At 36.5% G+C, this 26,718-nt stretch overlaps 1 protein-coding gene across 2 annotated transcripts in view; it reads left to right on the top strand.

Moving 5' to 3' along the window:
- Window positions 1-26,718, top strand: part of PDHX (pyruvate dehydrogenase complex component X) — a 91,632-nt gene that overhangs the window by 10,788 nt on the left and 54,126 nt on the right. For both annotated transcript variants that reach the window (XM_082343812.1, XM_082343811.1), the window contains exons 2-3: window positions 2,415-2,495; window positions 24,728-24,828. In XM_082343812.1, the coding sequence (XP_082199938.1) occupies window positions 2,415-2,495; window positions 24,728-24,828 (182 nt within the window). The remainder of the gene's footprint in view (window positions 1-2,414; window positions 2,496-24,727; window positions 24,829-26,718) is intronic.

Here is a 26,718-nt window from a genome sequence, read left to right as displayed (position 1 = left end):
TCCTGAATTGCTTCCCAGCACCCACTGGGCCCTGATGGCAGGAATATAGAGAGCTGGGCTTACTATCTGCCTTTGAAAGGCAGGTAGGTCCATTTATGCCTAGTGCATAGAAGAACTGAAAGGAAAATACAGGTTCCCTGTAGGCAGGCAGGTCTTAAAATGAGGAAAAGGCTGAGGCAGATGTATTTGCCTGGATCGTTTTCCCAGTCCTTTAGAGGGGAGTGAATGAACAGTGACGGGAGGATAGAAGCTTCCTTCCAAATGCTTCTGAAATGGCACTCCTTTACCATGAAGCCATAGGAACTCTCCATTTGAAATTACAATAACATTAGTTCAGTTTCCCAAAGGAAATATTTAACTACATTTAACATTAGTATTCAATTCCCTTATTTATTTTTTTAACACATCTTTATTGGAGTATAATTGCTTTACAATGGTGTGTTAGTTTCTGCCATATAACAAAGTGAATCAGCTATAGGTATACATATATCCCCATATCTCCTCCCTCTTGAGCCTCCCTCCCACCCTCCCTATCCCACCCCTCTAGGTGGTCACAAAGCACTGAGCTGATCTCCCTGTGTTATGTGGCTGCTTCCCACAAGCTATCTATTTTATATTTGGTAGTGTATATATGTCAGTGCTGCTGTCTCACTTCGTCCCAGCTTACCCTGCCCCCCCACCCCCATGTCCTCAAGTCCATTCTCTACATCTGCATCTTTATTCCTGTCCTGTCCCTAGGTTCATCAGAACCTTTTTTTTTTTTTAGATTCCATATATATGTGTTAGCATACGGTTTTTGTTTTCCTCTTTCTGACTTACTTCACTCTGTATGACAGTCTCTAGGTCCATCCACCTCACTACAAATAACTCAATTTTGTTTCTTTTTATGGCTGAGTAATATTCCATTGTATATATGTGCCACAACTTCTTTATCCATTCATCTGTCTATGGACACTTAGGTTGCTTCCATGTCCTGGCTATTGTAAATAGTGCTGCAGTGAACACTGTGGTACATGTCTCTTTTTGAATTATGGTTTTCTCAGGGTATATGCCCAGTAGTGGGATTAGTGGGTCATATGGTAGTTCTATTTTCAGTTTTTTAAGGCACCTCCATACTGTTCTCCATGGTGGCTGTATCAATTTACATTCCCACCAACAGTGCAAGAGGCTTCCCTTTTCTCCATACCCTCTCCAACATTTATTGTTTGTAGAATTTTTGACGATGGCCATTCTGACCAGTGTGAGGTGATACCTTATTGGGTTTTGATTTGCATTTCTCTAATGATTAGTGATGTTGAGCATCCTTTCATGTGTTTGTTGGCAATCTGTATATCTTCTTTGGAGAAATCTCTATTTAGGTCTTCTGCCCATTTTTGGATTGGGTTGTTTTTTTTTTTTGATATCAATTCCCTTATTTTTAACCCTAAAACATCAATGGGAGAAAAAAAAAGCCCTATTCTACCCTTTTCCACATTTGAATTATGTCAGATGTGGTGTATTTTGCTTTTTTGGGTCAGAGAGTTGAATAATCTGAGGAGAGAATAGGTTTTGTGGAAGATTTCAGGCAATGTAATTTGTTACTATGGCTACTGCTAAATAAGCACTGGAGCACTCTGTGAACTATTTTATTAGTATAAACTTTATGTAAATTGTAATCTAACAGCTGTGCGCTCTTTAAGTATGGTCCTGGACAGTGGAATTATCGGGAAGTGCATCTGGCCAAATATATAGCGTGTCTCCTTTTTTATATATAAGGAAAAAGTAGCTGTGCTTTATTGAGAGGTCACCCTGGTTTGAGTCTATCTTTTTGGGTCCCTAGCTGAATTGTGGTATGAAACACAATCTGAGATTAATTTAACTACTTAAGTTCACTTGCCCTATCATTCTTGACAAGGCAAACCTCTGCTTTTCACACTTAGCAGCAAGAACCTTTGATTTCTGAATAGTGTAATATTAGATTAAAGTAAAAACACAACCAGTTTCTAAAGTTTAATCTTGATTATTCTGTTGTAAGTCTAATCTTAATTCTTTTGTTGTAGATTATCAGAACTCTAGTTTTATTTATTTATTTATTTTTTGGTCTTTTCCTTTGGTCATTCTACTTGTAAATATTTTTTGCAGCAACAAAAGGGGAAGGAGAAGAAGATGAAACACAAATCAGCTTTTCTTTTTTTTAATTTTGTAAGCACCTGGCTTGAAAATATGCATAGAGGGCTTGGAGAACTATGAAAAAGGAGTTGAAAATATTCCAGAAAAGATTACTGAACACTTAGTTTGACCAGTTGGGTGTCTTTCAGACTGTGGAATATTTTTTTTCTCAAATTGAATTCGATATTAATTTACTTGAACTTTTTGTTGCTGCCTCATGAGGTGCATTATTTTTTGTGTTTAATCTTTTCTTTTTTCAATTTCAGCTGATCCTATTACGATACTAATGCCATCACTGTCTCCTACAATGGAAGAAGGGAACATTGTGAAATGGCTGAAAAAGGAAGGTGAGCAATGCATTACTAATACCTGTGTTATTTGATCATTTTGGTTTTCTCCTAATCAGCTGGTTTACACAATACATGATATACATGAAATGATTGGTTCCTTTGCTTGTTAATCTTAATTGTTTAAATAAAAATTTCTCATGGTAATGTAGCAAAGGTTTTCTGGGTTCAGCCTGTATCTTTTCACAAGCAGAGAATGGTAAACTATATTAGTGCTTTTTTCCAAGTTTTAGTTCTTATTCTTAGCTTTTAGTTTCAACATCATAAATTTGTCAATCCCCTAAAGTTAATTTGTGACTTTATAATAATTCTGTGTGTTTCCTGTAACTAGGCAAGCTGATTATAAATTTCATTGGAAAGAATAAATAAGTAAGCATAATAAGAAAAATTCTCATTAAAGAAGAGCAGCAGAGGAGAGTCGTAGACCTACTAGATATTGAAACATGTTATTAAGCCTTTGTAATAAAAACTGTGGTATTGGTGCTTAAAAAGACAGACTAACAGAACTGAATGGAAAATGAGGAAATAGACATGAATATTTAGTGTTTAAATAATGAAGGAAGACGATATTAGATTTAGTCTTTGTACTATCCCAATGATAAATTACAAGTGAATCAGTCACTTAATATACAAAAATGAAACCAGACAAGTACTAGGAAAAAAGCTGGTGAATTCCTCTGAACCTGGAAGTGGATAAACACCCTAACTACAACTCAAAATCCAGATGCAATAAGGGAAATATAGATAAATTTTATGGTAAAAATAATAACTTTATTATAGCTGAAAACATAATAAAGTAAAAAAGATGACAAATTGGAGAAGGGTATTTGCAGTTTTTAATCACAAAAGGTTAGTATTTCTAAAAAATAGAGAATAAGAAAACTATCAACTCAGCAAGAAAATGGGCAAGATATAAGAACAGATGGTTTGCAGAAAAAGAACTGCAAATTGCCTCTAACATATGAAAAGCTATTTAATATTTATATTAATAAATATGCAGATTAACACTGCACTGATACATCATTTCTTACCAATCATATTGACAGAAATTAAAAAGTTTGACAAGTTATTCTGTTGATGAGACTGTGGAGAGAATGGGGGGAAGCAGGCACTCTCTAACATTGCTGTAGGAAATGCAAAATGGTATAAGCCCTAGGGGAGAGAATTTGTCAATACCTAGAAAAATTACATTTATATTTACCCTTTCGCCAGGCAGTTCTATTTCTAGGGATCCTATCTCAAGGCAAAAATAAGAAAAGATGCACATATGAGGCTATTTATTGCAGCGGTGTTTGTAATAGCAAAAGTTAGAAACAATCCATCTGTTGGTCAGTACACAATTTGATGAATAACGTATACTACATCCACAACTACAGAAAGGAATGAGGAGTGTCTATACTATTGTAGAGTGACCTTCAGAGGAAAAAAGCAGGGTGGTGACTAATAGATATAGTGTGTATCATTCATTGAAGAAAGGGATGGGAATACTAATATTTGGAAATTTTTTTTAAAAAAGGATAAAACAAAAATTTAACAACAAAAAAATGGTTATTTGTAGTGTGATGGAGGAAACAGTGTGGTGGGTGGGGAGAGGAGCAGAAGCTAGACTTCTCTGAATACATCTTGTTTTGTCTCCTTAACTTGGAACCATATACATATTTTGCAAAATTTTAACACAGAATTTAATTTTAAAAGATCCCTAAAAATGGAAACCAATTGAAACAGAAGAACCTAATTATATATTGAGTTGCTGATATAACAACCATGCAGGGAGGGGCTATTTCAAATGTCAACAAACTTGACTATCTATCGCTACTAGATTGTAATTAAAGGACAATGACATCTCTAAAAATATCTTAAATTGTTTAGAGTAATAGTATTATAGTGGTTATGTTGGTATTTTTATTCTAAGGTTTTTAAAAAATGTATTTTATGGGATAAAGCAAATGAGTGATTAAGATGGTATTATTGGGAATCCAGCCTTTGAGTGTGGTTTAAAGGAAAAACAGATGAAAGATAGCTAAGGCTAAGGAAAGATCCTGTGATGGTAAATTTTCTAGCTCTTTTTCATGGCAGGGCCTGGAAAAATGACAAACCCAGTAGCAATGAGCACCCCTAACAATGAGACTGTAGTATCTAAATGCCATTTCCTACTAAAGTAAACCAAAGCTCCTTGGAAAATAGCTACTTCCAGGTCTGGGGCAGGAAATGTACAAGATGAGCTTGGAACATCTTGTCAATTTAGAAAGGAAAGCAGTTATCAAAAACTCCTGAGGGCGTCTTAAAGGACTCAGGAGCCAAAAATGGGACAATTTGAGGATCAGTAAGAATAATATCTACAGTGTATTGAAACACATCAAATATATTTAAATTTGAAGCTCACAATAATACTAAAGAAAAATACTAATAGTTGGTCTGCTTTGGGGGATGCTAGTAAATTAACTAACTCATTTTGAAAACTGGTAATAAGTGGAAAGACTCAAGTATTTTTCCCTGCCTTTCCTATATGAACTGTAGCTTAGAGTAACCAAGTAGTTGGTGATGATAAGTTTCTAATTATTGGCATATCCCAGCTCTTAAAAGATGGAGGAATGATAGAATGTCACTGTATCACAATTTTGCAATCTCTAATGAATGAAGGGATATAGCCAGTGACCATCAATGGTTGCTAATATCACAAAAAGAGAGAAAACCAGATAGTACCACCAGCTATAAGGTTGTCTTGCCAGAAAATTGAGCTGAATTGATCAAGCCTGTAGTTCTTGGTATCAATTTCCAGGAAATATAGGGGAAAGAGGCATGTATCCAATGACACCAAGAGGAGTATATCAGCATAACCCAGACTGTGGGGATTTCTACAGGCCAGTTTTGTCAACAAATTCATGTCAAGGGATGGGAAGATGGGGAAGGGAAGGAAGTAGGGGAACCTATAGCTTCAAGGAGATTTAAGAGACCGGTTCCAATGTAGGGACCTTATTTTGTTTATGATTCAAGCGAATAAAACATTTGGGGAATTTGAAAATTATATGTTTAATTAGATTAAGGAATTAATCATTTTAGAGGTATAATGATACTGTGCTAATAATTTTTAAAATCTTATCTATAAGAGGTATGAGTTGAAATACTTATGTATGAAATGATAGTACGTCTGGCCTTAACTTCACAATACCTCTGGTGGGAGGATAAGAGTATAAGTATTCATGAGTCAGTTGACAGTTGTAGTAGTTATAAAAGTTGGTTCATTAACTTTCCTTATAACTTTTGTATATGTTTGAACTTTTTGTACTAATATATATTTTCTAAAGTTGTCCAATCAGTAGCCTTTGGGATATAACATGGAGTGAGAAACTACTCTTTCCTCAGCTTTTTATAAGCTCCAAGTGAATTTGAATCTTGCTGTTACTAAGAAAATACTTGCTACAATACTACCTACAAAGCTATATTAATCTATTATTTATAGCAACCATTTTGCCAGATTTTTTAAAATTTATTTTTTTACTGAGGTAACATTGGTTTATAACATTGTATGTTTCATGTGTACAACCTTATATTTCTACTTCTGTATATCCTACAGCATGCTCACCACCAAAAACTTAGTTTCCGTCTGTCACCATACAGTCGATCCTCTTTGCCCATTTTGTCCTCCCCTCCTTCCCCTGGCCCTTCTGCTCTGGTAACCACTACTCTGTTCTCTGTAGCTACGTGTTTGTTTCTGTTCGGTTTGCTTTGTTCATTTCTTTTGTTTTGTTTTGTTTGTTATATTCTACATATCATGAAATTCTACAGTATTTGTCTTTCTTTGACTTATTTCATCTAGCATAATACCCTCAAGGTCCATCAGTGTTGTTGCAAATAGTGAAATTTTCATCTTGTTTATGGCTGAGTAGTATTCCATTATATATATGCATATATCTCACATCTTTATCCATTTATCCATTGATGGGCACTTAGGTTGTTTCCATACCTTGGCTATTGTAAATAATTGTTTTGCCAGATTTTAATACTTAGTATGGTGCTTAAAAAATAAGACTAAGCATATGAAGGCCAAAGAGATAAGGATGCTATAGCGCTCATGGTACAGAAGGAGGACAGAGGAAAAATTACTGTGAAGGAAGCTGGAGAAGGAGACTTTTTATTTTTCTGGCAGCTGCTTTCTTTTCCTTTTTCTTTCCTCTGGTCATTGCCATATATGTCTGTAGAGTAACCAGGTACTGCCTGTGGGATGGATTCTTTTAGCCACCTCCCTATGCTTTACTCATTCTGCAACATGTTAAACTTTTGGGGAGATGAATCTCCAGTCCCTTATTAGGGCTTGTTGGACAGATGCACAGAGAAATTGACCAGATGAGTTCCCCATAGCCATTATTATGCTTCAGCGTGAGAAATGGTAAACCAAGTGTTAAAAATGGAAAGAGAAAGGGAAGAGTGAGTTGAGAATGAAGGACATGGTCTAGGAGGATTTGACTGATTCCAGAGACTAGCCCTGGCAAGGACTTCTGGGGTCTCTATATGTGATTCGGTGGGCATGGGAGGTCATCCAGGCAAATGTTGGTATTGAGTGGTCCAGGCTAGCGCTTATAAAATTGTATAGATTAAAAGCTTTTGCACAGCAAAGGAAACCATAAACAAGACGAAAAGACAACCCTCAGAATGGGAGAAAATATTTGCAAATGAAGCAACTGACAAAGGATTAATCTCCAAAATACACAAGCAGCTCATGCAGCTCAATATCAAAAAAACAAAAAACCCAATCCAAAAATGGGCAGAAGACCTAAATAGACATCTCTCCAAAGAAGATACAGATTGCCAACAAACACATGAAAGGATGCTCAACATCACTAATCATTAGAGAAATGCAAATCAAAACTACAATGAGGTATCACTGCACACCAGTCAGAATGGCCATCAACAAAAATTCTACAAACAATAAATGCTGGAGAGGGTGTGGAGAAAAGGGAACCCTCTTGCACTGTTGGTGGGAATGTAAATTGATACAGCCACTATGGAGAACAGTATGGAGGTTCCTTAAAAAACTAAAAATAGAACTACCATATGACCCAGTAATCCCACTACTGGGCATATACCTTGAGAAAACCATAATTCAAAAAGAGACATTTACCACAATGTTCATTGCAGCACTATTTACAATAGCCAGGACATGGAAGCAACTTAAGTGTCCATCGACAGATGAATGGATAAAGAAGTTGTGGCACGTATATACAGTGGAATATTACTTAGCCATAAAAAGAAACAAAATTGAGTTATTTGTAGTGAGGTGGATGGACCTAGAGACTGTCATACAGAGTGAAGTAAGTCAGAAAGAGAAAAACAAATACCATATGCTAACACATATATATGGAATCTAAGGGGAAAAAAAAAGTGGTTCTGATGAACCTAGGGGGAGGACAGGAATAAGGACACAAACGTAGAGAATGGAACTGAGGACACGGGGAGGGAGAAGGGTAAGCTGGGACAAAGTGAGAGAGTAGCATGGACATATATACACTACCAAATGTAAAATAGATAGCTAGTGGGAAGCAGCCTCATAGCACAGGGAGATTAGCTCGGTGCTTTGTGACCACCCAGAGGGGTGGGATAGGGAGAGTGGGAGGGAGACACAAGAGGGAGGGGATATGGGGATATATGTATGCATATAGCTGATTCACTTTGTTATACAGCAGAAACTAACACAACGTTGTAAAGCAATTATACTCCAATAAAGATGTTAAAAAAAATTGTATAGAGAGAACTTAGGCATTGGTAAGAGTTCAGAGTCTGACCTAGTTATGCTGTGATTCTAGGAAATGAGCCGTTCATGGCAGTGAGGACAAGTGTTGGGTGTCGGGAAGAAGGCTGCAAGTATTTAGTAGCTTGGGAGTTTGAGAGAAGGCCCCATTTCTTGCAGGTGGGGTGGGCAGGGCTGGGGTGCTAGGAAAGTCAACAAGAGAAATTACAGAATGGGCCTCACAGCAGGGGTTTGGGACTGTGGATTGGGCCAATATAGAGGATAGGAGGTATGGCACAGTGAGGCTATCCAGATGACCATGACTGGTCCTTGATGTGCTATGTACCACCTCTGATTGAAAGCACATCTTAATTCTGTTCCTTAGTGGCGAACATGTCTGAGTTTTGATATGTTTCCTTTTGTGGTTATGACTAGCATAGTAATAATCAATAGAACAGACCCAGCAGCACTGTAAGTGGCTGATCAGTAAATATATTGGCAGAGGGGAGAGTAAGGCAAGAGCAGGAGATGTGACAGGCATCGAGAAGGCTTTACACATGAGGTACTACTTGAGTTGGTCCTTATGTAATACATGGGTTTTTTTAAAAACAAAGAAAGAAGGACATTATAAGTAATGTAAACAATTTGTCAAAATCTTGGAAGTGAGATGTCATGACATGTATTTTGGCAACTGTAGGTAGTTCTGGCTGCATTAAGGGCATGGAGGATGTGAGATAAGATAGGTTATAGAAAGGATCTTGAATATCAAGCTGCAGTTTATCAGTCTGTGAGTGTCCTTATCCTAAAGCCAGGAGGTAACGACACTCATGGTTATTTTGTAGGAAGTGGTCTTTACGTGCTTTCTTGAGCCCTGATAGTAGCCTTGCACTGAATGGAACAGGCCCTAGGAGTGCTCTGGTATCAAGAGCTAACTGTAGGCAATTTAAGTAGCTTCCTTTACAGGCTCACATTGGAAAGGCCAGTCCTGAGGACTTCTAGTCAGTATGACCATCTAAACAGATGGGGTCAGGGTTCTGCTCACTTCTGGATAGAAAATTATAAGACAGATTTTTTAAATGTAAGTGGAGCTTAAATGCAGGAAAGAGGAATCACCAAATGTCAGCAATATCCAGAACGGTGAGCAGGAGTTGACTGCATGCCCCGCTGGGCCTGAGCTGGAAGGGTGGAATAACTGAGATTGGGAAACAGGTGTGTTTTTTTGTGGGCAGGCGGGGAAATCGAGAATTAGGTTCAGGAGGAAACTTGCACAAGCCTCTTAGCCTCATCCACCAGAGGGCAGACAGCAGAAGCAAGAAGAACTCAAATTCTGCAGCCTGTGGAACAAAAACCACATTCACAGAAAGATAGGCAAGGTGAAAAGGCATAGGGTTATGTACCAGATGAAGGAACAAGATAAAACCCTAGAAAAACAACTAAATGAAGTGGAGATAGGCAACCTTCCAGAAAAAGAATTCAGAATAATGATAGTGAAGATGATCCAGGACCTCGGAAAAAGAATGGAGGCAAAGATCGAGAAGATGCAAGAAATGTTTAACAAAGACCTAGAAGAAATAAAGAACAAACAAACAGAGATGAACAATACAATAACTGAAATGAAAAATACACTAGAAGGAATCAATAGCAGAATCACTGAGGCAGAAGAATGGATAAATGACCTGGAAGACAAAATGGTGGAATTCACTGCTGCAGAACAGAATAAAGAAAAAAGAATGGAAAGAAATGAAGACAGCCTAAGAGACTTCTGGGACAACATTAAACGCAACAACATTTGCATTATATGGGTCCCAGAAGGACAAGAGAGAGAGAAAGGACCTGAGAAAATATTTGAAGAGATTATAGTCGAAAACTTCCCTAACATGGGAAAGGAAATAGCCACCCAAGTCCAGGAAGCACAGAGAGTCCCATACAGGATAAACCCAAGGAGAAACACGCCGCGACACATAGTAATCAAATTGGCAAAAATTAAAGACAAAGAAAAATTATTGAAAGCAGCAAGGGAAAAACGACAAATAACATACAAGGGAACTCCCATAAGGTTAACAGCTGATTTCTCAGCAGAAGTTCTACAAACCAGAAGGGAGTGGCATGATATACTTAAAGTGATGAAAGGGAAGAACCTACAACCAAGATTACTCTACCTGGCAAGGATCTCATTCATATTCGATGGAGAAATCAAAAGCTTTACAGACAAGCAAAAGCTAAGAGAATTCAGCACCACCAAACCAGCTCTACAACAAATGCTAAAGGAACTTCTCTAAGTGCGAAACACAAGAGAAGAAAAGGACCTACAAAAACAAACCCAAAACAATTAAGAAAATGGTCATAGGAACATACATATCGATAATTACCTTAAACGTGAATGGATTAAATGCTCCAACCAAAAGATACAGGTTCGCTGGATGGATACAAAAACAAGACCCATATTTATGCTGTCTACAAGAGACCCACTTCAGACCTAGGGACACATTCAGACTGGAAGTGAGGGGATGGAAAAAGATATTCCATGCAAATGGAAATCAAAAGAAAGCTGGAGTAGCAATACTCATATCAGATAAAATAGACTTTAAAATAAAGAATGTTACAAGAGACAAGGAAGGACACTACATAATGATCAAGGGATCAATCCAAGAAGATATAACAATTATAAATATATATGCACCCAACATAGGAGCACCTCAATACATATGGCAACTGCTAAGAGCTATAAAAGAGGAAATCCACAGTAACACAATAATAGTGGGGGACTTTAACACCTCACTTACACCAATGGACAGATCATCCAGACAGAATATTAGTAGGGAAACAAGCTTTAAATGACACAATAGACCAGATAGATTTAATTGATATTTATAGGACATTCCATCCAAAAACAGCAGATTACACTTTCTTCTCAAGTGTGCACGGAACATTCTCCAGGATAGATCACATCTTGGGTCACAAATCAAGCCTCAGTAAATTTAAGAAAATTGAAATCATATCAAGCATCTTTTCTGACCACAACGCTATGAGATTAGAAATGAATTACAGGGAAAAAAACGTAAAAAGCTCAAACACATGGAAGCTAAACAATACGTTCCTAAATAACCAAGAGATCGCTGAAGAAATCAAAGAGGAAATCAAAAAATACCTAGAGACAAATGACAATGAAAACACGATGATCCAAAACATATGGGATGCAGCAAAAGCAGTTCTAAGAGAGAAGTTTATAGCTATACAAGTCTACCTCAAGAAACAAGAAAAATCTCAAATAATCTAACCTTACACCTAAAGGAACTAGAGAAAGAAGAACAAACAAAACCCAAAGTTAGCAGAGGAAAGAAATCATAAAGATCAGAGGAGAAATAAATGAAATAGAAACAAAGAAAACAATAGCAAAGATCAATTAAACTAAAAGCTGTTTCTTTGAGAAGATAAACAAAATTGTTAAACCATTAGCCAGACTCATCAAGAAAAAGAGGGAGAGGACTCAAATCAATAAAATTAGAAATGAAAAAGGAGAAGTTACAACAGACACTGCAGAAATACAAAGCATCCTAAGAGACTACTACAAGCAACTCTATGCCAATAAAATGGACAACCTGGAAGAAATGGACAAATTCTTAGAAAGGTATAACCTTCCAAGACTGAACCAGGAAGAAATAGAAAATATGAACAGACCAATCACAAGTAATGAAATTGAAACTGACTAAAAATCTTCAAACAAACAGAAGTCCAGGACCAGATGGCTTCACAGATCAGTTCTGTCAAACATTTAGAGAAGACCTAACACCCATCCTTCTCAAACTCTTCCAAAAAATTGCAGAGGAAGGAACACTCCCAAACTCATTCTATTAGGCCACCATCACCTGATACCAAAACCAGACAAAGATACTACAAAAAAAGGAAATTACACGCCAATATCACTGATGAATGTAGATGCAAAAATCCTCAACAAAATACTAGCAAACAGAATCCAACAACACATTAAAAGGATCATACACCATGATCAAGTGGGATTTATCCCAGGGATGCAAACATTCTTCAATATATGGAAATCAATCAATGTGATACACCATATTAACAAACTGAAGAAGAAAAACCATGTGATCATCTCAATAGATGCAGAAAAAGCTTTTGACAAAATTCAACACCCGTTTATGATAAAAACTCTAGAAAGTGGGCATAGAGGGAACCTACCTCAACATAATAAAGGCCATATACAACAAACTCACAGCAAACATCATTCTCAATGGTGAAAAACCAAAAGCAGTTCCTCTAAGATCGGGAACAAGACAAGGATGTCCACTCTCGCCACTATTATTCAACATAGTTTTGGAAGTCCTAGCCATGGCAATCAGAGAAGGAAAAGAAATAAAAGGAATACAAATTGGAAAAGAAGAAGTAAAACCGTCACTGTTTGCAGATGACATGATACTATACATAGAGAATCCTAAAGATGCCACCAGAAAACTACTAGAGTTATTCAGTGAATTTGGTAAAGTTGCAGTATACAAAATTAATGCACAGAAATCTCTTGCATTCCTATACACTAATGATGAAAAATCTGAAAGAGAAATTAAGGAAACACTCACATTTACCATTGCAACAAAAAGAATAAAATAACTAGGAATAAACCTACCTGAGGAGATAAAAGACCTGTATTCAGAAAACTATAAGACACTGTTGAAAGAAATTAATGATGATACCAACAGATTGAGAGATATACCATGTTCTTGGATTGGAAGAATCAGTATTGTGAAAATGACTATACTACCCAAAGCAATCTACAGATTCAATGCAATCCCTATCAAATTACCAATGGCATTTTTTACAGAACTAGAACAAAAAATCTTAAAATTTGTATGGAGACACAAAAGACCCCGAATAGCCAAAGCAGTCTTGAGGGAAAAAAACACAGCTAGAGGAATCAGACTCCCTGACTTCAGACTATACTACAAAGCTACAGTAATCAAGACAATATGGTAGTGGCACAAAAACAGAAATATAAATCAATGGAACAGGATAGAAAGCCCAGAGATAAACCCACGCACCTATGGTCATTTAATCTATGACAAAGGACGCAAGGATATACAATGGAGAAAAAGTCTCTTCAATAAGTGGTGCTGGGAAAACTGGACAGCTACAGGTAAAAGAATGCAATTAGAACACTCCCTAACACCATACACAAAAATAAACTCAAAATGGATTAGAGACCTAAATGTAAGACTGGACACTATAAAACTCTTAGAGGAAAACATAGGAAGAACACTCTTTGACATAAATCACAGCAAGATCTTTTTTGATCCACCTTCTAGAGTAATGGAAATAAAAACAAAAATAAACAAATGGGACCTAATGAAATTTAAAAGCTTTTGCAAAGCAAAGGAAACTACAAACAAGACGAGAAGACAGCCCTCAGAATGGGAAAAAATATTTGCAAATGAATCAGTGGACAAAGGATTAATCTCCAACATATATAAACAGCTCATGCGGCTTAATATTCAGAAAACAAACAACCCAATCAAAAAATGGGCAGAAGACCTAAATAGACATTTCTCCAAAGAGGACATACAGATGGCCAAGAAGCATATTAAATGCTGCTCAACATCACTAGTTACTAGAGAAATGCAAATCAAAACTACAATGAGGTATCACCTCACACCAGTTAGAATGGGCATCATCAGAAAAATCTGCAAACAAATGCTGGAGAGGGTGTGGAGAAAAGGGAACCCTCTTGCACTGTTGGTGAGAATGTATATTCATACAGCCACTCTGGAGAACAGTATGGAGGTTCCTTAAAGAACTAAAAATAGAATTACCATATGACCCAGCAATCCCACTACTGGGCATATACCCAGAGAAAACCATAATTCAAAAAGACACATGCACCCCAATGTTCATTGCAGCACTATTTACAATAGCCAGGTCATGGAAGCAACCTAAATGCCCATTGACAGACGAATGGATAAAGAAGATGTGGTACATATATAGTATGGAATATTACTCATCCATAAAAAGAAATGAAATTGGGTCATTTGTAGAGATGTGGATGAATCTAGAGACTGTCATACAGAGTGAAGTAAATCAGAAAGAGAAAAACAAATATTGCATATTAATGCATATATGTGGAACCTAGGAAAATGGTACAGATGAACCGGTTTGCAGAGCAGAAATTGAGACACAGATGTAGAGAACAAACGTATGGACACCAAGGGGGGAAAGCGGTGGGGGGGTGTGGGGATGGTGGTGTGATGAATTGGGCGATTGGGATTTACATGTATACCCTGATGTGTATAAAATGGATGACTAATAAGAACCTGCTGTATAAAAAAAAAAAAAGCTGGAGAAAAAAAAAGAATTAGGTTCAGGTTTGGATGTGGTAAAGTTTGAGTTCCTTGTTAGATATTCAAGGGAACGTGTTCAATAGACAGTTGGTTATAGGAATTAAAGTTTAGGAGTGAAGTCTGACTTGATAGACATTTTAGAGTCACCACCCTATAGATGGAATTTAATGCCATAAAATGGCTAACAGACAAATATATTTATTTGTCTTGGAATAAAAATGCTTACCTTGTTGAAAATGTTCTCTCATAGGCATTTCTTCATGAGGCTTTGGGGTTCAGATTTGTAGTATTTGCATTTTCTGGGAGCCCGTAAGTAGAGGTAAAGTGGTCCTGGGCTGATAATCTTCCTTGGTTACTTGGCAGAAGCCATTATTCTGGAAGAACATAGTCTCTAATCCAACTCACATAAGATTCCCAGATAAAGTCCCCCTTAACCACAAAGTCACAGTTCCAAATTTAATAATTGACATGGAAGCTGCCCTTTAGGGACAAACGTTATTAGGCATAACAAGCAACAGGATTAGACCTCCAGGAACTTCAGCTAATTGGAATTACAGATACATAAAAATGTATGTTTGAAACAACAAAACGTGTAAGAGAAGGAGTTGAAAATATGAAAAAAGACAAACACTATCCAAAAAGTCCAGACAGATTTGAAAAGGACAAATAGAACTTCTAGGCATGAAAAATGTTGTCTCTAAAATTAGAAAATGAAAAACTCAAGGTTGGGTTAAAGTGTGATTAGATGTGACTTACCAAAGGATTTGTGAAGTCCAGCCTGTTAGCGTGCATGCAGCAGCAAGAGATAAAGCAGTAGAGAATATAAAAGAGAAGCTAAGACACGAAGAATAAAATGAGAATCCTCTACTAACCCAATAGGAAGAATTCCAGAAGGAGAAAAAAGAGAGAATGAGGAAGAGGTAGTATTCAACAAAAAAATGGCAGAGTTTTCTAGAATTTGAGAAAGACATATGTCATATAAATGAAAGAGACAATGCTTCATTAGGAAGCATTTTGAGCAATCGGCTCTTCATGGCTGCTGCCATCTTCTAAAATAATTATCAATATCTAAGAAAGTTTCACCTTTATAAATAATGCAGTCAGTTGGAATCTATTTTTAAGTTTCTTTTTCCTGATGAATTACAGAGCTTTGGCTATTTCCATATCCAGTATGGCAGAGTGTTGGTGTCATTAAATAATGATTCAGACACAGACCAGCCTTTTAGGATTATTATAAAAAGATTAAATTTCTTCACACTTTGAGACCTTCCTTGATAGGCAAGTAGATAGGAGGATTCTTTGGACCACATTTATCTCTCAGACTTCTAGCTTGCTGGCAGTCTGATAAGTTATTCACACCCATTAGAATATGGTGAGTATAATGCAGAGCCAGGAGACAAATGGTTTCATCGTTTTGTTCTTTTTCCTTTTGATTACATGTGCTATTTTCATGCAGGACAAGCCAGGGTGTACTTTAAGCCCCTGGAGCCTGTTTCCTTGAAGGTTGCTTTTAAAATTCTGTGTTCTGCCAACTCAGGAGAAATGTTTACCAGTACACATAAGTAATTGAGAGCAGTCTAAATCGTTGGTTCTCCATAATTCACTGGCTTCGTTTTTAGTTCATCACCTTTGTGATTTTTTTTGAGCATAATTCAGTTCTTTTTTATAAGAATTTTTTTTTAAATATTTATTTATTTATTTATTTGGCTGCTCCAGGTCTTAGTGCAGCACACGGCATCTTTGTAGTGGCGTGTGGGATCTTTAGTTGCGGCATGCGGGAATCTTTTAGGTGCAGTATGCAGGCTCTTAGTTGCAGGGTCTAGTTCCCTGACCAGGGATCGAACCCGGGCCCCCAGAATTGGGAGTCTTAACTACTGGACCACCAGGGAAGTCCCTCATAATTTAGTTCTTTAACATTTATGTATTGTACACATGGGTATGACTATATATGTCTAAGTATGTTTGGTGCTTGGTACATAACTTGGTTCAGTCGTTATGTATTAAAAGCATTTATATTCTACAAGAAAACTTTTTATATACCTTTTTTTCTTATTAGCTATGTTTTTAAAAATTTTTATCTTGAGATCTTTATTGTATGGTCACTGTTATTTAAAACTGAGTTTAGACCTTCAAACATTAAGGGGATTGAAATTTTTTTATGAAAAAGAATAGTGTTGTATCTAATTTTGAATCTAGTTTATTTTTAAGCTAATGCTAATGATCTGATAACCTTTAGTGGATGGCAGTTCGGTCTTACAAACCTTTAAGATTTCTTGAAAATCTGAGATTGTAATTCACAACTGTTACTAATGTGTGTGTGTGTTGTGTCTGTTTTAAGCCAAGGCAATAAGGGTGCAGTGAAAAGAACTCTAGTCTAGGTTTGTCCTTTGGGGTTCCCATTCTGTCATGAAATATCTGGGAGTGAGTTGAATTAGATGATTTCTAAGATATATCCTTGACTTTAGAATTCTGTGATAACTCAGTTTCTTTTTCTTTTTTGAAGTCATAGTGTTGTATCACAACCTCCTCAGGAGCTTCCTGGGTGTAATCGGAAATCGGCCCCATACATGGAGGGTAGGGAGAGATGGAAGAAAGAGGCTCCAGGTTGGTAGGTGGCAGGTTTAATAAGCAAGGGGACTTTCATGTGAGGCTTGCCTCTGGCAGCCACAAGATGGGTAGATCCCCACACTGCCTGCCAGAATCTTAAAAGTATACAGAGGCCTTAACTGGGCTCGATCACGTATACTGTCCAGGTGGTCTCAGCACCACAGTACTATCTCAAGGCTATGTCCTTGGGCAGCTTCCAGCACTGGGAAGGCAAGCGGAGCACACATTTCACTGATGGGGAGGGGTGAGGGACCTCCAGTTGCTCTTGCCCAGCTAAGTGGTCACGTCCTCTTGATAACCTGTCTCATCACATGGAAACATGCAGTAATATAGCATATAAATTATTCCCATCTTCCTCGATCTAATGAATGTTAGAAAAGTAGTTTTGTAATGAATATTAGAATACTTAATTTCAGTCTGAGGATTAACTAAAGAATATGCATTATTAAGTTAGTAGGGAAAACAGTTCAAAAGTGCCAGGTAACATGTACAGGTTCAAAATCTGAAAGGTGAATTGAGCCACATTCCACATTTTTATTACAAGCTTGTTATTTGGTGGGGGAAGTGTGTGTCAGATGATTTTTAGTTTAATTAAAGTGTATATAGATTATTTTTTCATCAGTTGTAAGGTCATATCTGTTAAAATAACAAAAAGGAAGAAAATATTCTTATTCTGCCCTTTTGTGAGAGAATATTTGAGGGTATGAAAAACATTGTTTTCTTTCTTGAGATATTTAAGAGCTTATCCTGAAACACTGGAACAAAACTAGACTGAGATAGTTATGTGAGGTACTTGGCCACACATTGTTTGGAACAGACGTAGAACTTGCTTCATCAGCCATGTTACTGCTGCTGCACTTGGTGTTTGTTTTCCTTCAGAGACTGTCATTTCATGTGGGCTTTCCTTTTTTCATGGGACTGGGAATCTTGAATATTTAAAACAATTTTTGTGTAAATCTTAGATTGTATAATTAATACAGTGTGTAAAATTCAGAAGTAAAACTGTCTTGAAGGTGTTGATCACTATTTGAATTGTTATCACCAGGTGCTACTAGAGAGTTAAATGGGTCTCTGGCTTCTATTGTAGATGAGGCTTTGGTTTCTGTTATTTCTGGGGATTTGTATACATGTTTGGATGCTAAAATGGAAAACTTCTGAAGTGTGCATTTCACAAATAACAAGTGTTTTTTCAGTACACTACTATTTTAACAGCTTTTGAAGTATAATTTACACACTATAACATTCACCTATTTTAAGTGCTCAATTCAGTGATTTTTTAGTGAATATATAGAGTTCTTCAGCCATCACCAAAACTTTAGAACATTTATATCACCCCCAAAACTCCCTAGTGCTTGATTGCAGTCACTTCTTTCTCTTATCCCTATCTTGATCTGCTTTCTGTCTCTAAAAATTTGCCTTTTCTGGGCATTTAGTGTAAATAGAATCATGTATTATGAAGTCTTTTGTGACTGGCTTCTTTGATTTAGCATGATTTTGCAGTTCATCCATGTTGTAGCATGTATCAACAGTTCATTCCTTTTGTTGCTGAATAACATTCCGTCATTATGCTTTTTTACATTTATTGTTAATATTTCTATTATGTCAGAATTATAGAATTGGTGAGATTACAGTATTTTTCAATAGAGCTTCCTGTAGTGATGGAAATGTTCCATGTCTGTACTGTCCAGTGTAGTAACCACTAGCCACATGTGTGTTGGGCACTTGAAATGGTTTATGCAGTGAAATGTAAGAGCCAGAAGGATGTAAGGGAGGTTAACTTTGCCTAGCAGTTTCCTTCTCAAACAACTACTCCTGCCTTGAGTCCTCAGAGCAGGATGCCCTAGGAGCCAGGTTGCCTGGGGTCTTGGGCCATGCAAGTAATATCTTCGTGTGTGATGAAAAGAGTTGGCAAACACTGACTAGGGGCCCCTTCTCTATCCTCCCACGCTGCTGTAGGCATTGACTGGATGAGATTGGCATTGCCTGCTTGTTTGTACTCTTCCTCAGTCAGACTCTCTTATTTTATTATTATTTTTGCCATAGGGTCTTGCACAGTGTCATGCACATAGGGGCAGCCAGTAAATATTTGTTGATATACGATTGAATTATCTTTGTCTCTAATCATAGGTGTCATTATGGTTCACCTTAGCACTGAGAAGAGGTTTCTTTCTTTAATGTTCATGTAGATGTGACTTGGCCTCCCACCATTACCACCACACACACCTTTTAAATAAAGACTTTTATTCTTAACTTTAGGCAGAACAAGATTATCTTGTGAAAGTCATAGGATGTGTTTAGTTGATAAGCATCACCATTAACTGTGTTTGATCAAGACTACACTTCATACCCAGAATTTAAAAGAGAAAGGGAAGCCTCTGTGTACTCCAGTCCTCAGCTCTGGCAGCTGCCCATCTGGACAAAGGCACAGGATGATGATGATGCTGGCTTCGGTGCTGGGGAGCGGCCCCCGGGCGGGCCTCTGCTCTGGCCCCTCCTGGGGCCCGCACTCTCGCTCCGGGCCCGCTCCACCTCGGCTGCTGACACGCACCACGAGGAGATGGCACAGGGACACGCAGGAACACGGCAAGGCTGCCATCTCCTTCTACAACCAGTCAGCCCTCAACGTGGCAGCTGAGGAGCCATCTGTCACCTCACACCAGCCATGATGCTCTGTGCTAGCTTCTAAGTCTTCTCCTCTAGACTCTGAACTTGTTGTGAACAGAACCCTATCTTATTGTTTTGTTTATACCCAGTGCTTACTTACAAATGCCTTATATACTAATGTATGTTGAATGATCTGTCTGAAATGATGGCATATGGAGTAGGGAGCTAGAATGAGTCTGGGTTCTTAATGGTTATTAATAACATACCTAACTTTTTAACCTAAAGATGTTGTGAAGTGTTATTTGAAGAGGTTTGTGAAGAGTTAACATTTGCAGTTCCATGATTTTTTTTTTTTATAATAACTGCACATTCAAACTTTCCTTAGAGTCAGAGGGATTCAGTAACTTGGTCAAGATTACCAGTAAGTGTCAGAGCTTGGAATAAACCTGTGTCTGAGTTGGAAGAGCTCCTTGTAACTACTGTGCCTTGCAGGTTTTCCAAGTTACAGCGCTAAATTGTTGACCAGGGCTGAAACTGAGTATATTTGGAATCTTCATGGCTCGTTATTTGTCTCAAAATTTTTCTTTGGCATTCACATTATGTTTGATTATTGATAGATAGAACCCTAGTTTTGTGATATTAGGGGTAATGTGCCTTATATAATAATACAATGTTTTAAACCTTGCTGTGGTTCCTGGGGAAGGTTCACCACACAATAGATGCTTTTCTCTATGTTTCTTTACATTTTATCTCTCTCTCAGGATTCTCATATAGCTAATATATATATATGTTTTGTGAATAGGTACACCTTTAATTAAAACAAAATAAAAAGGAAACAGGACACCTAAGTTTTTAAATGTCAGAAACATGCTACAAATCAAATGTTAGAACTGAAAGAAACATAAAGGATGGTTTGATGTATACCTTATGAGGAAATGAGGACTTGTGATATTATTGCAATTTTCTTCTGAAGTGTTTTAATCTCAAACTCATTATGTATGAGGCAATAGCTGGAGTCCTGGGGAATGAGGTAGAATGTAAAACACTTAAAGTGTGTCCTATTCCTATTATGAAGAAGCTCATAGATTGGTAAATAGAAGAAAACCAATTTTTAAAAAAGTAATTAATAGCAGTTAACATAACATTTCATAGTACAATTTGTGATTCATTTCAAATTAATTACAAATACTATAGGAATTCAGGAATAGGAACAAAATCATCTAGGTTGATCTATGGCTGAGGTAGAATTTGTGAATCGTTCTCAAAGCGTGTTTGGAATTTGAAATAGGCAAGCACAAGTGATAAAACATTATTTTATTGTTTTCCTATGGCCAGAATTTCTTTTCTAGGTGTCTAAAAGAAGTATTTAATTGCTAAGTTGCCTGATTGAATTGTTTTTTCCATGGTTACAGCAGAAACATATTAGGGTGTGGTTCCTTTCCTTTTGAAATATAATCTGTCTTAACTGCCCTAAGACATCTGTCATATAAAGAAGTGATGTGAGATTGTATAATCTGGCACCGTAGCTTTCTCTGTATGACAGACATGTTTCCTTTTGGGGTGGGATTCCTGCTTACCTCACCAGCCTAATCTCTCATTGCTTCTCTCAGGTAGCATTAGCCAGATCCTCCGAAGTTTCCTGTTTTCTTTCACCTTGAGAGCTTTGGGTGTGTTGTGCCTTCTGCCTGGATCACTTGCCCCTTTACTTGATTGTCTCCTCCTCATCTTTTCAGGCTCAGACTAGATGTCTTTTTTTTTTTTTTTTTTTTTTTTTAAGGAAGGCTGCTCTCGCCTTTCAAAAACTGAATTAGATACCCCTGCTGAATGTTCCCATACCATCCTGACTTCACCAATTCCACTGTTATTTCCAATTAATTTGTCACAAGATAGTAAGGATGCTTCTTGAGGTCAGAAATCTTAACCATTTTTTTCCTCCCACTGCTGTATCCTCAGTGCTCTAATACATTTTCAATAAATGTTGGTTGAGTAGGAAAATCTCTTTGGGGTTAGACCGAGCACCTTTCAGGTGTTTAATAAATATCTAACAGATAAGTTTATTTCATTAAAATAGTCTGTATTGGTGGTTCTGAACTATTTTAACTGAGATATAGTATAATCATCTGTGTGAAAATCTTGATATACAGTGAAGGAGTTTCAGTACAGTGAACTTTCAGAGCATATTTGTTATGTCAGCGTTTTAGATTTTCCTTCATGTTCTTTTATTGAGTGTGCCTATTCATACTGCTGTACCCGCTGTTTTTGGTGTATATGTGAGGGGGTGTATTTGTATGCTTTACATTTTTCTATATCTTTTTATTCTCTTTTTGTTTATGTCTGTCTCTTATAAGCAACGTTTAACTAGATTTTATTTTTTAATTCATTTTGATAATCTCTTTTAGTCGGTGGTTTTAATCCATTTATGGTAATTGTAATTACTGATATGTTTGGACTTCTTCCATTTTTGTGTTTTCTGTTTTTATCCTTTGCTTTTTTCTTTTCATGCATCTGCCTTCAATTGGATAATAGTTTGTGTTATTTTCTATATTTCTTGCTTTTATGAATGCTGTAGGTTATGTTTCCATTTTTATATTTTTTGGTATACACCATTTAAGTTTTTAGGATACATATTTAATTATATTTTGCCAGTGCAGTCTGGAGTTATCCAGTATTTTTCCTCCTGTCTGTATCAAAGTTCTTAGCATGTTTTGTCACCTAAAAATATCCTTATCCAGCTTATTGGTATTTTTAATGTTTGAGTTGTAAACTTTTTTAACCCCTCAGAAATTACCTTTTAAATGATTAATAGTTAACACTTTATCAGTTTCTGTGGTAACTTGTTTTGTGTAGCCCATGGATCCCCTCTGTGTCTATCTTTCTTTTTGATAAACTGCATTTTGTAATAGCTCATCAATAAGTGGTAAATTTTCTTAGCTTTTGTATGTCTGAACTTTTCCTTCGTTCTTGAATGATGGTTTGGCTGCATATAAAATTCTAGACAGTTATTTTTCCTCAGCTTTTTGAAGATATTACTCCGTTGTCTTCTGACCTCTATTGCAGCTGCTGAGAAGTGTGCTCTCAGTCTGTCATTCCATTGAGGTAATCTATTTTTTTCCCTCTGATAGCTTTTAAGATTGTGTTTCAATTGTTGAAAGTATGTACTTTCTATACAGTGTATGATGTGGAGTCATGTTCATACAGTCTAATACTCTTTTTTTCTGTTTAATTCTTTTTATCAAGGTATTACCTGCACAAAGTGTAAGCTCAATTAATTTTTACATAAACATATATCCAGGTTACCAACACCTAGTCAAGATACAGAATATTTCCAGCAAGTTCCAAGGCTCCCTGTGCCCCCTCATAGTCAGTACACTATAGATAACCACACTCTAAACTCGTTCAGTACTCTTTCATTTTGAAGATATATATCTCTTTTCAACTCTGGGAAATTCTCAGCAATTATCTCTTCAAGTATTGCTTGTCCACTATTCTCTCCCATCTCTTGCCTTGGAACTCCATTGGACAAACACTGCAGCCTCAATTTATGTCCCTTAACTGCTCTTTTCTACTTATCTTTTTGTCTGCCCATATTAAGTTCCAGGTAGTTCATTGAAGCTATCTTTAATTTACTAAATCATTCTTTCACTATGTCGACTGTAGAATATATCCCATTGTTTGTTTCTTGTTATTTCATTCATTGTATTTTTCATTTCCAAGATTTCTAATTAGTTTTTTTCCTTTCAACCTGATGGTGCTTTATGTCTGTACATTATTTTTCTTTTTTATCTCTTGTTCTTGTGATGGATCTTATACCTTCATTTCTATTTCTGAACATCCTTAAGATATGTATTTTAAAATCTTTGGTGGGTTGCACTAAATGGATTGCATCTGAAATGAATTTCTGTTCCAATTACTGATTTTTGTGGTTTCCTTTCTTAGCATTAAATTTCTTCATGTTCTGGAACTTTGTCTTGCAATTTACTTTTGAGTGGAGTGTTTCTGTTTTAGTTTCGATGTCTTCCCACCTGTCCCCTGAGTCTCCCTTTCCCCACCCCTCAATCTAGGGATTTTGCTATTGATATTTGGGATATTGGCAGATAAAGTAATGGAACCAGAGGGTGGCTTGACTCTGTTCTGGAATTGAGGTAGTGTTTTTGTTCCCTACCTTCTTAGACCTGCATTTCTGATATAAAGCCATAGTTCTAGTCAAAGGTTTTGGTTGCAGCCAGCCCTAGCTTTAAGCAGAGAATCGATTTGAGTCCCCTGCTTCAGCAGGCCACTCTTAGTTCCCTTTGCTCCAAAGGAAACGACTGTACTTCACCCTTCCTCCCCACAGCCTGCTTTTAGCTCCAGAGACCAGCAAGTCAGGTCCTGCTCAGCATTTTTGAATATCTATACTGTTTCTGTTGCACAGAAGTGTTTCTTATTTGACCTTAGCTGTGTCTTTGATTTTCTCTCTTTATGCTTAATATGTTTTCATTCATTTGTACTCTGTGGTGCCGACAGGGTTTCTGAACTCGCCTACAGTGTTAACCCAGAGGTGTTATTAATTGTAAAACTGTCTTCTTAAGGAATAATAATCAAAATATATTAAAAAGGAAGAAATATGGGGTCTGGAATTGATTTGTTTGGAGGAAGATATGCATCCCTTGCTATTCTCTATAAAATGCGATTTCATTTTTAATGTTTGCTTAATAATCTCTATAATCACTCTTTTATTATAACAGATATAATTTAGGTCCATTATTGAGCTTTTGGAAAATGCAACAAAGCATACACATATACACCACAAAAACACACACACAATATGAGAATTACTTGTAATTCCACAGCCCAGAAATAGCTATTGAGTGTTTTGGTACTTATTATCGTTTTTTACACACTTTACACACACCATCTCACATAACTAATATTCATATTTTAAAAAACAAAACAAACCCAGTCTTGTTTTGTAGGTGAAGCTGTGAGTGCTGGAGATGCCTTATGTGAAATAGAGACTGACAAAGCTGTGGTTACCTTAGATGCAAGTGATGATGGCATCTTGGCCAAAATAGTGGTAAGTTTTTATTTTGATTGTCTTCAACAAGATGAAGATTTCTTAAACGTAAAGTTCCTTGAAATTGAGTTACTGTTTATTTTTACCTCTTTGTTTATAGTGTTATTGTATATCTACATAATACATTTTAAATTCAGATGTTTAAAATACTTTAGTGTTAAGGTCTAATAGTAGCCAGTAATGATCAAACAACATAGAACTATTTCAACAATGATAAAGATACTCAGTGTTTTGGGTTCCCTAGTGGAAAATGAGAAGCATTCTGGCCTGAGGGATGAGAGAAGTCTATTTGAGGTGGAATTTGAAGACAAAGAAAGCAATAGGTTAAAGCTTAGAGCTAGTAATTTCCAAGTTTATAGTTGGTAAAATTTTAAAAAAGAAATGTTTTACTCTAATCGCATAAAAGCAAGAAACCCTGTCTTCATCTATCCCCAGGACACCGAAACCTGGAAAGTGTATAAAGTGACTGTCTGCTCAGCTCCTTTCTCTAGATAAGACTATTTGAAGTCGTCCTATGCAGAGTCTTGCTTGTGGGTTTCATAGCCACACTCAGTGTCCTGGTCTACTTCTTACTCTTTCTTACAGTTTTATTCATCCTTTACATTTTTATAATTATTTAAAAATACAATTATATAAAAAGATATGTGTATGGGATATTTCATATACTTGAATGTAGTTGACAGTCTTATCTTTTGATAGCATATTTTCTGTTCCATGAGCAAAAGAAAATATACTTGTGGGTCTAGCAAAACCAAAGTCATTTCCTTTTAGATCTAAATTTTAATACACTACAGCAATTTTGAAGGCTCTTCTCTGAACAAACTTTGCTTTATAACTAATTAAAAATATGAAGCTGTAACTTGGATACTTTAGTGGCATTATTACAAGCTGAAGTTAGTACAACCCTTCAACCAAAATGTGTAGCAATACAAGAGAGGTTACTTAATTAATGGAAGGAAATATGGAATATCATGTAGCCAATGAAAAATTGTTTCTAGGAAAAAAATGTGATTTCTTTATAAGTTAACAAAAATTCAAAAATTTTTTGGAAAAATGCTCTTACAATTGTGTGTGGACAGTGATTACAATCTTGTAGAACTTGAAATAAAAACATAAATACAGAAAAGGTTAGAAAGAAGTGTTATAAAAATTTGAGTATTTGTCTTTGGGTGGTGGAATTAGGTGATTCTCCTGCTCTGTTTTTCTCTATTTTCTAAATTTTCTATAATAGGCATGTTATTTTTATAATGGAATGTTAGAATTTATGTGAAAAGTAAAGTAAAATAAAATGCTTAAAGCCTGTTTAAGGTTACATGGTATACTCACTGCTGGAGCATGTTTGTTTCTTAACGTGTAGGACGTTTAATAGACAGCATGGTATAGCAGCTAAGATTGTAAGCTCTGGAGTCACACGGCTGCCTGAATCATATAGCTAATAAGTTCTGCAGGTTACTAGTTATGTCATGATTGGCAAATTCTTTAACCTTCATAATAAAGTGGAGATAACTATAATACCTAGGTCATGGGGTAGTAGTAGAGATTAAGTGAGATAATGCATATACACTCATCACAAGACCTGTCACCCACCAGGTGTCAATAAATATCACTGTTCCCATTATTATTACAGTTATTCATTCAGTCTTGGTGACCATAAGCCCCCATTTCAGTCTGTATATTTGTCTAATAATTTGTGTTGGTTGTGACTAGACACTAAGCATCCATTTGTGCCTCTGTAGTTTGATTTGTACAGATAAACTGCGTGTCTATCAGTAGTCCATTGTTGATGTGGTTTTAATTCTGGGCTACCAGCTTACCTCTGCTTTGACCATGCATATAATGCCTTCCTTCATACATTCTATTCAAAGACCATACCTTGGGATGTCATACTTG

Source organism: Balaenoptera borealis (assembly GCF_965194805.1).
Source record: "Balaenoptera borealis genome assembly, chromosome: 11".
NCBI lineage: Eukaryota > Metazoa > Chordata > Mammalia > Artiodactyla > Balaenopteridae > Balaenoptera > Balaenoptera borealis.
Note: the sequence above shows the minus strand (reverse complement) of the source record. Positions and strands in the feature narration are given on the sequence as shown.